This window comes from Eutrigla gurnardus (genome assembly GCF_963514095.1).
Source record: "Eutrigla gurnardus genome assembly, chromosome: 6".
NCBI lineage: Eukaryota > Metazoa > Chordata > Actinopteri > Perciformes > Triglidae > Eutrigla > Eutrigla gurnardus.
The window spans coordinates 4906170-4920598 of record NC_139920.1 but is presented as its reverse complement, the minus strand read 5'-3'; the positions used below and the strand labels follow the sequence as shown (position 1 = coordinate 4920598).

Here is a 14429-nt window from a genome sequence, read left to right as displayed (position 1 = left end):
GATATATGAGGCTGGAATAAAGTAGGGCAATCCCCTGCATGACAAGAGAAGAGAAAGAATGGGGGAAAGAAAGGGAGGAAGAGGAGCAGAGAGCGAGGGGGATGGAGAGGGAGGATGTGGGGAGATGAATGTGCTCAGTGTCTGCTGGCTCGTGGGATGGGGGTTTCCACGGCGATGTGTGGCAGCGCTGATCAGCAGCCGTATCGCTGACTAACACTCGCTGCCTTAATAGGAAGGATGGATGATGGAAGGTCAGAGCAGCCGACCCTGCTGCACTCCACAGGAAGTACAGGACGCCACTGACCTCGGCCCGACACACACACACACACACACACACACACACACACACACATACACACACACACACACACACACACACACACACTTTGGAATGAATGGAAGCGTAACCTGATTTTATCTCAGCTGCCTGCTTGTTTTATTGTTTATTATTTTTTTCTTTTATTATTCACCATGGTCATTTATTTTTTCTCCACTGGCCAAATGTATCCTTTATGAGGGAGACTTTATGACTTATGATAAAGAACAATGTTTTTATTGTTTTTCACTAAACAAAGATACGTCTTCTCTGTTACAATAAAAATATCTGTTACATAGCAAATGTGTTGCCATTTAAAGACTTTGAAGCATAACAGTGTGAATGGTAATTATTTTGGCAGGATAATCCTGAGATGAGATTTTAATATAGTCGAATAAAGTGGACACACAAACACCTCCATCATGGCTGGAAATGCACCAAAACTATCACACAGTCATTAGAAACACACAGAGGGACGGTCCGCTACGGTCCGCTCCCATATTTATTTGTTCCTGTCCACAGAAACCTGACTCAGCCACCACTGCTTTGAGACAGTTTCCAGTAAGTGATGAACCATCCTTATTCACAACACAGTGTTGGCTTTAAGGAGATGGTTCACCCCTAAATAAAAAAAGGAGGGGTGAGAGGGGAGGGGTGAGGGATGAGCATGACTGCTCCCCTCTGTAGAAGCCCACTGCTCCTAATATTAGGAAGGTGACATGCAGGGAATTCATTTCTCTGTGTGCTATTGTGTGAGAATAAAAGTTATTTTACATTGTGAACATTAGACTGGGCTTGATCCAGATAACGTTGGGTGGATCCCAAATAGCATCAGCTGAGATGCGACTCCAGTTCAACAGTTTGTTCAGAGACGATGACGATGAAGAGACTTTGAATGGACTCACAATACTGAAAACATAGACGGGTGGATCTGATGAACCCAAGCAGCAGAGCAGCAACCTTACTGGATCTGGATCCATCTGGATTCAGGTGTGAAGCTGCTAACAAAGTTAGGTTCATAATTCAAGGTCAACTTAACAGCTAAATGTTAAAGTCATCTTAGTAGCTAACTGCATTGGTAGTGTGATAGCGACCTGTCAATCAGCAGGTAGCCCCGCCCCTAAAGCATCCCCTGCTTTCTGGACTGTTGGACTCTAAATGGACCATAAAGTACTAAATGAACATCATTCTGGATTGAAGAAGACTTGAAACTAGAGATTGAGACCATAAACTCATGTTTACAATGTTTACTGAGATAATACATCAAGAGAGAAGGACCATTTTCTCATAGACTTCTATACAACCAGAGAGGAGTCGCCCCCTGGTGGCCAGCAGAGAAGATGCGGCTTTAAGGCACTTCAGAGTTTGCTTCACAGAACAGGAAATTGCCACCTGGTACAACATAACAGGGCTCCAGAGTGCGACCATTTTGGTCGCAAATGCGACCCAAATTTTTATGAGTGCGACTGAAAAAAATGTAGGTCGCACTGGTGCACCTAACGCTGCTCGGGTGAAAAAAAAAATCATAAGCGCAGCATCTCTTTGTGTTCTCCTGATGGCATCGTGGTCTAAACCAATAAGAGACAGAGCTCGGGCGGGTCCTTGCCTCTGATTGGCTGTGGTCATTTTCACTGCTGTAAATTGTGTCAGTTCGAAAAATGCGAGCGAGCTGAGCAGGTACTCCTGAGCGCTTCGGAAACGAGTGCTGAGCGCTTCGATTTTCTTCGAAAATGAAGAGAGTCAGAAAGCCTAGCCCGGAGACTAATTAAAAAGCCCAAAAATATGCCTTCAGACAGGACTGGTTGAAGCAATTTCCCTGGCTGATGTACGATAAAGAAAGGGACTCAATGCACTGCATTTATTGTCGGGAGTGCGGTCAGAATATGGCCGGTAATAGTGCGTTTGTGGAGGAGTCAACAACATTTCGCATCGAGACATTGAAAAAGCACAATATGTCCAAAAAGCATACTACATACCGCGATAAGTGTGTTAATAAAGCTCTCCCAGCTGCATTTCAGCGTCAGGCTGTATCAATCAGGTCCGCTGAGGAATCTGAAATTATTATAAAATTCAACGTTGCATACAATATTGCAAAGGAGGAGTTGCTGTTCACTAAATTTAAGTCCGAAATTATTCTGATGAAAAAAAATGCCGACACACTAAAGAACAAGACAGCTGCGGAGGTTGGAAACGCCACGTACACGTCATTCATGATTGACGGCGACACAGACGTCTCTACGAAGGAGTGCGTTATTGTCTACTGCCGCATTTTGCGTAAAGGGAGGCCGGTCAACATGTTAATTGGACATGTCCGGTGGAGCATGGACACGCACAGTGTTTGAAGGCCCACATTACAGCATGAGACATCATGAATAGGAAATTGTATAGTAGCCTATTCCTAATATTATTAAAAATGAATAGCCTAAGTAAAAATATAAGTAGGCTAGGCTAAGATCACATAAACTGTTTTCCATTTGCAATCTATAGGCAAGTGACCTGTATGATCTGTTTATTCTTGAGGATTTTTTTCTGCCACAAAGCAAGAATTTGCTGTGCTTGGGCATCAGTGTGCAGATTGGCTGGAGAAAACGGGTGCTCTGGGTGCTGATGGTGCTGCAGTTAACCTAGGCCATAAGGGGGTGTCATTATGTAAAAGGAGAGCGATAAAAAGGTGACGTTAAAGGCGACACGATGAAAAATGTGGGTGCACCTACATTTTGTGCTGGTGCACCTAAAAAAAAAAGTTAGGCGCACCAGTGCAACCAATGTAAAAAGTTAGTCTGGAGCCCTGCATAACCTTCAATGCTACTTCCTGGTTCCTCTTACCGTCTGTCTCCATCAATGTGACCAAGTATCTGCCCCTCTAACCTCTTTTCTTTAACAGCCCATCCCCCATACACTTTGTCGATCAGTCTGTTTAGAGATATGCACCTCCCCTCCATCCTCTCATCAATAATTCACTCTTCCTCTGCTCCAATTAAATAACAACTGTGCCTCGAGCCATCAGACTGTAACGCTGCACTGGTACTCAAATCATCAGTTCTTCTCATCCTGATAGAGAGAGAGCTAATTTATCAAAATACATCAGGCAGTCTTACTGGTTTTTGTCATTATGCAGAGAAAATATAGTTTTCCATTTAAATCTCACAAAGTTTCAGCCGATGGATAAACACTGATCTAAATGGTCCTGATGAACACAATGCTAATACAACATAGTCACAACCTTTTTTTGAGTAAGTTCAATTCTATGATACATCGCAATGCTTTGTTGAACAAAGCATCGCTGCAGTAAATTGATTATTTTTATCATCTAAAATTGTACTAGTATGAAACAGTCAATCATTTATAGTTGTTTAAAAAGTGTGAACCACCACACACACATCATGATTATCACCACACACACAAACACAGTGAAACACTCTCCTCTTGTGAGCTTCACTCACTGCTGCCTGTTTCACTCTGAGCTCACACACATCCAGCGAAGCACACACACACACACACACGTGATATCACACACACACACACACACACACACACACACACACACACACACACACACACACACACGTGTTATCACACACACATTATGATCACACACACATTATGATCACACACACACATTATGATCACACACACACACACACACACACACACACACACACACACACACACACACACACACACACACACACACACACACACACACACACACACACACACACACACACACACACACACACACACAGGGTTGTTGCCTGGTCAGCTCTGTTTCGTACAACCCTTCAGAATAAAATCAGATAACACACACAGCAACAACGGAGAGGAGAGTCCCGGTCTGGTCTGCATCCCTGCAGACAACACGCTGCCTCGTCTTCATGCACTTTCATGTGTTCACACTGGGAGCAGACCAGTACAGCCACTGGCTCCTTGTGTTAGCCTGAAGAGCATCCCAGCAGTAGGTGTTGAGAAACATCATCCTGCCTAAATCGTAGCTATTCACGAATAATTATGAAAATATGCTTAAACTCTGAGAAAGCAACCAAGACATCCTGGAATCATATATACATATATATATATTTTTTTCATTCATTCATATTCATTAAATCAGGCACTATATTTTCACGTCTCTTCCATGACAGAGAGCCTGACTGCTTTTTCATGTTGTGACAGTGTTTTGATGAACCAGATAATGAAAATTCCACACAAAAACGACAAACTAGTGTTTTTTTTTTTGAGTTGTCCGTCCTGGCTGAGTGGGAGAGGCGGCGAGGTTCTGAAATGGATGAATACAAATCAGACGGCTCTTAACATGTTTTATTTGACATATTTTACTGCCTGATTTCAACATCTTTCAGGCTCTTATCATCCCAGACAAGAGGTTGGTGTCAAATAGACTATTTACTTGTTTGAGTCAGCTTCAACAAGTAAAACTCAAATAACTGGTATGAATAAAGCAGCTGTGGAATAGAGCCTATCCCTCTGATTGTGTGTTTTATGTTAATTATTAAATCCTTCATGTTAATGTTTCTGTGTAAATGTAATATACCAGTCTGAACACTCTTGTGTTGTCCTCTTTGTTTCCCATCTTTAAATTCCTCTGGGCTTTCCTGGTTAACATCACTGCGCTATGATTTGTGGGTAATCTCCTCAGGCAAAGTCGAAGAAATGTGGACTTACGGAAAGTGGGAATAAATGTCTGAAAATGTGTGTGAGAGTCCTGGAGCTGATCTGACAGCGAGTGTGGACGCTGGGACCGGGCCACTTCCTTGCAGAGAGAATAAGCAGAGACATCCGTGTGGATATAGAGGCCATCGACACACATCTCTCCCAGCACAAACACACGGAGAAGCAACTCTCAGCCTGGAGGATCTGTGGACAAGGGTTTCCTACGAAGCTGAACGAAGCTTAAACAGTATCTGGTATCGTGGCTTCATAGCTTCCTAACGTTTCCCTGCTGTGTGTGTGTGTGTGTGTGTGTGTGTGTGTGTGTGTGTGTGTGTGTCTGTGTGTGTGTCTGGGTGTCTGTGTGTGTGTGTGTGTGTGTGGTATATGACGGGTTAAGAGTGGTGGCAGACAGCCAATCACACGACTTTATTCAACTTCCTAACGAGGACACGCTTCACCAGTTAGGGAAGTGCTCTATATGTAACTTCCCACTACTCGTTTTAATCGTGAATATCGTCACAGCTGACTATCCTGGTAGAGATGTAAATAAAACGCATCATTTAAAAAATACAGGATGCAGACTTGTTGGCTACATTGTTGTTGGAGATAACTGGGCTGGTGACTGTGGTAACTTGGCTAGCTTAGCATTTTTACTAGCAACAATGGGTTAGATTTCTTAATGTCCATCACCTTAGTATGAAACCAGTAGTCCTGAATTGCAGACTAAATTAATGGGGAAATATTCAGCAGCCCTGCTAGCGGTGCTAACGGAGAGGAGCTAACAGAGCTAAGCTAACAGAGCGGTGCTAAGGGAGAGGTGGCAAAGACGTTTCAGTCTGATAAGTGTTTGTAACGTTTCACTCAAATGGAGCTTAACCAGGTCATGTGATCTCTAATTGACCACGCGGTGTTTCACCTGGTCCCCGTTTGTGGTCTACATAACTCACGTTGGATTTAAAATGTGGCTCCACCAGAGATTCAGGGACGGAGGAGGGCTGTTTCCTATCATCTCCGACTGTGGAAAAGAGAAGCTGCAGGCTGCTGGTCAGCTGGTGAACGATGCTGATAAGATAGATCAGTTATATTGATCTGACACACACACACACACAACATAGATGCTGATTGATCCTGGTTCACTGTGTCAATCACAGGCTGGAGCAACATTAGCATGTTGCTGCTGAGCCGAGGTTGATGTGTTTTTTTCCTCTACTCCTTAAACTGGGAACATTTATTTTTCATTTCAAGCTTAGAAAACTAAAGCCCTGATTATGCTTCCGCGTAGTGATCGCGCAACGGCCACGCAACGGCCACGCAGTTGCTTGGAGACCGTGATGGTTCTGCGTTGGGTTTACGTGTCGAAATGCAATTCAATGCCACACCGGTAAAGGGCGCTATGTTTTTTGTAAAGACTGACCGACCGGCCGAGACTCTAGACGTATATCGTCGTAGCCTCGTTATAGCGTATTTGTTTACTTTCCGGCTTTAAATGTCCACAATTTTTCAGAACTTGGTGTTTTATTTCTTTGTGCAAAAGCGAGAAGGTGCAAACAATAAAACGAGGTGCAAACAATAAAAGTAGCCTTTTAAAAGTTCAAATGGCGGTGTTTATGAGTGGAAACCGGAAAGCGGTCTCCAGCGGATGTAGTTAGCGGACCAATCACAGCCAATGCCGCTGCGTTGGTGTTGCGTTGGTGTTGCGTCGCCTCGACGCGCGTCTAGGATTTTTGGGAGGTGCACGTCAGGCCCTTGCGTTGGACGTAAGGGGGGTCCGCAAGGACGTAAGGGGTCCGCAAGCCCCCTTGCGTTGTGTCGACGCGGAAGCATAACTCAGCCTTCAGTCTAACTTTGAGGATCACTCCTCTGGACTTTAGTGCAGTGGCTGTAAATAAAGTTGCATTTAGCTTCAGGTCTCCGTGAAGGAGAATGAATCTAAAAGTCTCTCAGGCACCTTTAAAGCCGACAAAGGGTTTGATTCTTTAATCTGACTCTGTGTGGAGCCTTGTGTTTTACATTCTTGGTATTAGAGATGTCAATAAAACTAAAAATACTTTGAACAAATAAGAACAGACACAGAACTCATTGGAATTCACGTCACATTTACGTCACTGCACTTTGTGGTGGCAGAATAAATAAAACGCCCTTTGAGGAAGAACCTTTGACATTGCAAGCCGAAGAACCAGCTGCCTGGACTGGATTCTGGTCTCTGCAGCTCATTTCATGTCAGTTTGTACCTGCACAAATCCGGTGTTACAACCAGGACTGTAGTTCACTGAACTTCTACCGATCGACCAGAAAATGTGGACCAATCAATCGGTCGATGGGGTCAGAAACATTCTGCATGTTCTCTCAATCAACTGGCCACAGTGTTATTTGCAGTAAATTAAATGATTTTCAACCTCATTCTTTTATACTGAAATGACTAACTCAAAGACCAGCATGCACCTGCTCATATTCACAAAACAATTCGACCAAACATATTGAAATATGCCCTGGTTCTGGTTCACAAAGCCGACCTTCTTTACTGATGAAAATGTAAAGATCGTCATGACTGACTTGTAAAAGCTGTCTATCTCACTGTCATGGTAGAGAAGTGAAACATACATACAATTATATATTTGCCCTTCATTTAGGCAGGGAGACCTTATGAGATAATATAAGATTTTTCCCTAAAAAGGATGTCGACAAAAAAAGATTGTTTGCAGTGTTTAAGTCTCATTAAGAGTTTTAAACATATTCTGATGATGCCAAAAAAATTGTGATTCACAACATTATCCTGATAATATCTATATGAGTCGAAGCAAGGAGACCCCTGGAGATGGTAATGTCTACAGCAGAAATATTATTATTGATGCCCGATGGCCATTGTGAGAATCAAGGTTTGAGCAGTACAACAGCTACGAACTCAAAAGTTTCCTCCTGGGGAAGCATAAAAGCCCAAGTTATCTTGAGGAAGCTGCCACGGCGTCTGTATTATGTCTGGGTTAAAGGTAAGACCTTTGTGTTCGGCCCTGAGAGACACGCTAGTGTCTTGTTTGTGACTCGCCTGGAGAAGCAGACACTTAATAACTCAGATTAAATGTGAACCTATTCATAAGATGACATGTATTAATCTTACACTGAGGGAAGTCTAGAGAAAATTTGTGAGATGAAAGGTTCATATCGTCACATGCCAATTCATCATTCACTTCTTCCCAAAGCGTTAATGAAAAGAACAAACATAAACGATTATATTTCCCAGAGAAGAAGGAAACATTCATCAGACATGTTTACTGTGTTGGAATCAGGGAATCACACTGAAGGTTGTAGTCGGACCCTCCCCCCGCCTCAGACTCAACACAAGTCTCTTTAACCATGAGATATCCATCCCCCCCCCCCCCCAGGATTATTATTACTGGAGCTGTCCCCGCTCCAAGTCTGAGTGTGTGTGTGTGTGTGTGTGTGTGTGTGTGTGTGTGTGTGTGTGCTGACCGTTGAAGACAGCCTGTCCCTCTGCCAGCTCCTGGTCCGTTTCCATGACGTACTCCTCCTGAGTGAAGCCCCTCCTGCATGGCAACGACCCCTGCTTGCTTGACGACCGGCGCTCGGCCTCTCCACCCAGAACCAGAACCTGGACAGGGACAGAGCAGAAAGATGGAGGGCAATTCAAAAGAAGAACTACTACCTCTTGACTGATGTTTTGATGATTTTCTTCAAACTAAAGTCCAACCCTTCCCTATTTCATCAGCATCCATCGCCTCCATCGCAACTCCTATGTGTAAGCTGGAGAAATGTAAAGCCATTAATAAAACACGTTCTTTAATTCTCCTTCCTCTCTAATCGAGCTGCGGGGCCTGATTAAAGCCTGGTTTGGGTCTCTGCCATTGTTGAACAAGAGTAAACAGAACGAGGATACGAGCAATTAGCACCAACGGGTGATTTTGTTTCTACAGTTTCTTTGTGGGGTTCGTGGTCCAAACTTGGTAAAACAAAGAAAGAAAATGCTTTCAGTAGTCTGAACCAGGAGACCAGTATTAAACACCATGAGGGACGGCAGACAACTGGGTCAATTAATTTTGATGATAATTAGCGTCTAGACGTTTGTCTCTCTTGTTGTTCGAGTCCAACACAACCCCCCCTCCACCCGCCGTCTCACACACACACACACACACACACACACACACACACACACATCGTTTGTTAGTGTGTGTGTGTCTGTGTGTGTCTGGGGAGTTCTTCTGTGATTAAAGTAATGAAGCAAAGAGGGGGGCCATGATTTGCTTCCACTTAACCTAAAAACTTTAAACCCTCATGTCCCCGCTGCCCATCCTGACATGTTTGGTAGAGTGAGGGGGGGGGTTAAGCACGTCTGGCTTTCTTCCACGATTAGGAAGGAGGAGAATGAAAACACTAAGGCCCCGTCCACACGGAAACGTTTTTGTGTGTCAAACACAGAAGTCTTGCACATTTGGGCCAACCGTCATGTAAACACACTTTTTTGAAACCAGGGTGAAAAAGTCAAAAACGCAACCCTTGCATTTCGTTTAGATGGCAAATACGCATACGATGATGTCGTCCCGTATTCTGCTCCTCTGACACTACGCCGAGTTAAAAAGGATTACGGACTGTTATACAGCGTGCAAGCTTTATGTGCATGCTCCATCTCTCAGCGCCACATATAGGCCTGGAATATGTACTACAGCATGCTGAGTCGTTTACAATGAATTCGTTTGGACGCAGATTTTCTTGAAACGACTCCAAGGAAAACCGTGAAAAAAAGATCGTTTTGGTACGTGTGGACGAGGCCTTAGTAACACTCGGATGATTCTGGCAGCGAAAAGTCAGTAAGAGGCACCTGCTTTCAGACAAAGATACAATGTAGACAAAGGCCCTAATACTTCCTTTATCAATGGATTCATTATCTGGCCTATGAAATACCAATGTCCATCTGCCCAAATCATGTGGTAATTGTGGATTTTAAATTAGGGATGCACGATACAGATACCAGCATCGGGTATCGGTCCGATACTGTGCACGTGTACTTGTACTCCTAATCATGAAGGTGCCCGATACTACCACGCTGTTCCACATCTGTTCCATTTCATATAATTTAAAATAAGAATGCCCCGATACCAATTTTTTCAGACCAAGTACAAGTAATTTCATTTGGGTACTTGCAGATACCGAGTACCGATATGTATAGTACTTTATAATGCCATAAAAGTTATTATAATTATTTTGAGAGTGAGAGAGTGAGAGAGAGAGAGAGAGAGAGAGAGAGAGAGAGAGAGAGAGAGAGAGAGAGAGAGAGAGCATGACGGTGAGTATGAAGTCAGTAGCTCCAGCACACTTAAGTAAAGAGTATATGAAGCGTTACAGCTGTGAATGTAGCACTTACCCCCGACATTAGCAATCCGTCAGCTGTGAATCGGGTCACTGCTGACATTGCTACTTTTCCGCCGCCTACCTGATGCCGCTGCCGTAAAGTATCGGCATGGTAGTATCGTCGCACCTTCATGATTACGAATAAAAGTACACAATTACCACAGAATTGGGCAGATGGACATTGGTATTTCATAGGCCAGATAATGAATCCATTGATTAAGGAAGTATTAGGGCCTTTGTCCACATTGTATCTTTGTCTGAAAGCAGGTGTCTTTGTTCAGTTGTTGTTGGAGTCTGACAACGTTAATCTAACACAACAAAGTTGGCAAAACCCCTTACAGACTTCTTTATGGGGGATTTCTAGTGTCAGTAAAGCTCCTGTTTCGATAATTAGAGTTATGTCTGTGAAGTTATCATTAAGCTAGGGACTAGCCTGCTCTACCAACCCTATTAGACCAGCTACTAGACAGAACCAGTAGCAGCCTGCTCTACCAGCTCTATTAGATCAGCAACGTTAATATCGTGCCACCAGTCACCAGAAACACAGAAAAAACACAGAAAAAAAACTTATTCACCAACTGACACCAAGGTTTAACCTTCATGAGCTAATTTTACGTGCAGAAATCCCTGAGCCATACAACACAATAAAACAAGATATCAGAAAATAGAAACAAGTAGTCATACTGTATACCCTACAGTTATGTTACTGTGGTTTCTTTGTTCTCTCTACGTCAGACAACTATTTCAAAGTGTTATTGATGTTGTTTGTAATGTTCTAAAAGTTCTGCCTCTTAATTTTTTGTAATTGTGGGTATCGGTATCAACTTTCAAATTCTAGTATCGTGACAACCCTATCTATGATAGTAGCTCATATTAGTCCAGAGACCAGACCAGACTATGTGGAGAAACCAGAGACTGTCTGTGGTCCCCCAGAGGTCTACGATAGTAACTCACATTAGTCCAGAGACCAGACCAGACTATGTGGAGAAACCAGAGACTGTCTGTGGTCCCCCAGAGGTCTACGATAGTAACTCACATTAGTCCAGAGACCAGACCAGACTATGTGGAGAAACCAGAGACTGTCTGTGGTCCAAACAACAAGGTCTCTGCCATATTTATGTCTAGATGACCTCATTTGGAGTGTTGATGGAGCAGCTACAATGTTAGCGTAGCCTAGCACCCATCAACCAGACTCCATTCAGAAAACAAGCATTTTAAAAGTAGTTAGCTTGTCCTCTAGCAGACAGACCGAACAAAGCATGACTTCACACTTTTTACTGATTACCATCATTATGGAGTTATTTCAGCCTCATTTTCATCTGGTTATTGATATTAAATCACAGCTTAATAGTTTATTCTGGGTTAATCAAGCTGTGGTAAACCAGTCCACGTGGATCTTGCTAGATCAAGTGAATCCAGTTTGGTGAAATCCACCGAGCACCTCTGGATGATGTCATGACAGGACCACGAGGTGAAGATTCACTTTGTGTTTGGTGTGAACAGATTGAAGGCAGTTAATTAAACCTAGCTGGACATCTGGTCCATCTCCTTTCCCAGACATCACCTGTGTGATTATTATACTTACATCATCAAGTATAGAATATAGTAGTATAACATTTGCTCTGCCTTTAAAGTTACCAGGGAAGCTTTGCCTGGAGCAAAACTTCTCATCATCCACCTTGTGGGGGGTAAAGGTCTACAGACGGGAACTCATGATAAAAAACATTACATCATAATCAACTTCCAATATCTTCCAAATTTGACTAAAGACTGGAAACGGGGATCGTTATCTCTACAAATGTTTACGGTTTAAGGTTATCTCAGTAAACGCTGAAGCCCAGAGATGGATGCAACTTAATTTACCTAATATTCCTACACACCTGAAGCACATGTAGCAGACAGTAAAGGTACAAATATACTGTAAAACAGATAAATAAAGTATTTCGAAAAAGCTAAAAAGCAACAAAGACATATGCTTTAAAGGCTTTTAGAGGATTTAAGATAAGCCCTTGAGACTGCTGATCTGACTGTTTTGGCGGTACAGTAAGGAATTGGTGATGGGATTAATTTAGGAACTGACCTTTGACCCTTTGGCACAGCACCAACCTCTATTGATTTGTCCACAGCATGGATCACCTCATTTTCTGTCATCAATGAATCCTGCTTGATTTGCTTTAGTAGGTCTTTTTTCTTGGTGTTCAGTGCATCTTTAAAGATCATCTTTTTCCTCTTACATGGGGCGCTTCATCAGTCTACATTGTTTTGGCCTCATCTCCGATATAACAGGACTTAAGACGCCACAAAACATACATCTGAAAATCTCAACGGCAATGCGTCTTTCCAGTAAGCGAGAGAATCCAGGAAGGACGTGTATTTTTGAGCACCACAATATGGATAGCCCTCCAGCTAAGAGGACAAATAAGTAGTTTGTTTTTTGGGGGTGAAACGTTCTTTCAACAAAGTTATTGGCCACTTTTCAAATCATACAATCGTTTAAAGATCTGTTATGTTTTGCTAGATGCATTTTATGAAGCCACTCGTTTTTCAGCTTGAGTGTGCTGCTAACCTGACAGACATCCTCATTAAAACTAAATCACATGGCGGTGGTGAATTTCCATTATCAGAATAATCGTAAATATCATCATGAGATAGGAGAGGAAAAGAGAGCCAGATTTAAGAAAATACAGGTTGCAAAATTAATTTTATGTATTTATAATTGATTTATGCATACAACCTTATGATCTATGATGCTATTTAAGATTATTTTTCACACCAAACATGTCTCAACTGTGATGCACTAAAATATTTGTGCCAGTTGAAGAGTTTTAAGCATATGTTGATGACTATTGGGATAACAATCATTTAGGCAGGATCATGGTGACACATCGATCCATGCCTCCTCTGGAAAGCAGCTCCATGTGAGTTATAGAACAGAAAACACGCTGGTTTGGTCCAGAATTGTAGTCATTGTTTCTGGTCCTGCTCTCTCTGAGCCTGCACAACCTGCACGCCAAACTCCATTCACAAATTACACAATTCCTCACGGCCACACCAAGACGACATGACAACAATGTTGCATGTCACCACGACGCACAGGCCAAAGAGCCAATGGAGCTAGAGGTCTACATGCAGGTCTCCTGCAGCGGGGCCAGACGTCTACATGGACTGGGGAGGCTCGACTAGACCACCATCCAGCCTGTGAAGAAAGAAAGGCACTAGCGACTAGACCAGATAGAGGAGCAGACACGACCCGCCACCCCCAACACGTTGTACGGGGACGCATGAACCTGCCATCTTTCTGGATGGAGATCGGCTTAGGAGACAGAGGCTCCTTGTCTGGACCACAGACCCACTAGAGTCCGGTGTCGTGTCAAAGATGAGACCCGCCGTCACCAGAGGAAGAGCGGCTGTTAACGGTTATTGCTGCCCTCTCTCTCTGTCTCTCTCTCTATCTCTCTCTCTCTGTATACGCATCGTAGCAGAAACTCGTCTCTGCCCACCGGGCAACAGCGCTCCGTCCTCGGCGTGCAGCAGCAGCACACGTCGGCCCGCATTCACTTTACTGTCAAGCAGATCAGCATGCAGCTAAACGAGCTGCATTGTCTACTCTCCCCGTCCGGCTGCAGCCCGAGCACCGAGTCCGCCTCCTATTCTATTTACCTGCAGAGCCGCGATCAGCATCCAAATCCCCCAAAGACGCATTTTGTTGTGTTATAATTCCTCCTTCCGGAACAGACGAGGTCCGCTGGACGTCAGGTGGTTAATTCCCGGTAAACCGCGGCGGCATGAGGGAGCCTTCTTCCCTCCAGCAGCTCTCACTGTGTCTGACTGCTCTGCCCGGCTCGGTGGCGCTCCAGCCTGCCCGGGACTTCTCCCACCGCCGGGCCCTCGTTGGCGCCCTCTAGCGGACACCAGGGGCACTGAGCCCGGCTACAGAGCAGACTCGTCAAAATATATTTTGTATCATTATTCACAGTCACGATATTATCACAATATACTTCAAACGGCACTGACACATACTAGAATCACTTTACATTGTGTTGAGAAACAAACATTTTTATTGGGTCACAGATATGATACACTCAAT

General features: G+C 43.7%; 1 protein-coding gene across 1 annotated transcript in view; it reads right to left on the bottom strand.

Moving 5' to 3' along the window:
- The window catches only part of LOC311014762 (cadherin-2-like), an 81940-nt gene extending 67826 nt beyond the window's left edge, over positions 1–14114 (bottom strand). The window contains exons 1-2 of the mRNA XM_084011554.1: positions 14003–14114; positions 8450–8588 (exon numbers count right to left, since the gene is read on the bottom strand). Coding sequence (XP_083867680.1) covers positions 8450–8588; positions 14003–14044 — 181 coding nt within the window. The 5' untranslated portion in view covers positions 14045–14114. The remainder of the gene's footprint in view (positions 1–8449; positions 8589–14002) is intronic.
- Between the last annotated feature and the right edge of the window lie 315 nt (positions 14115–14429).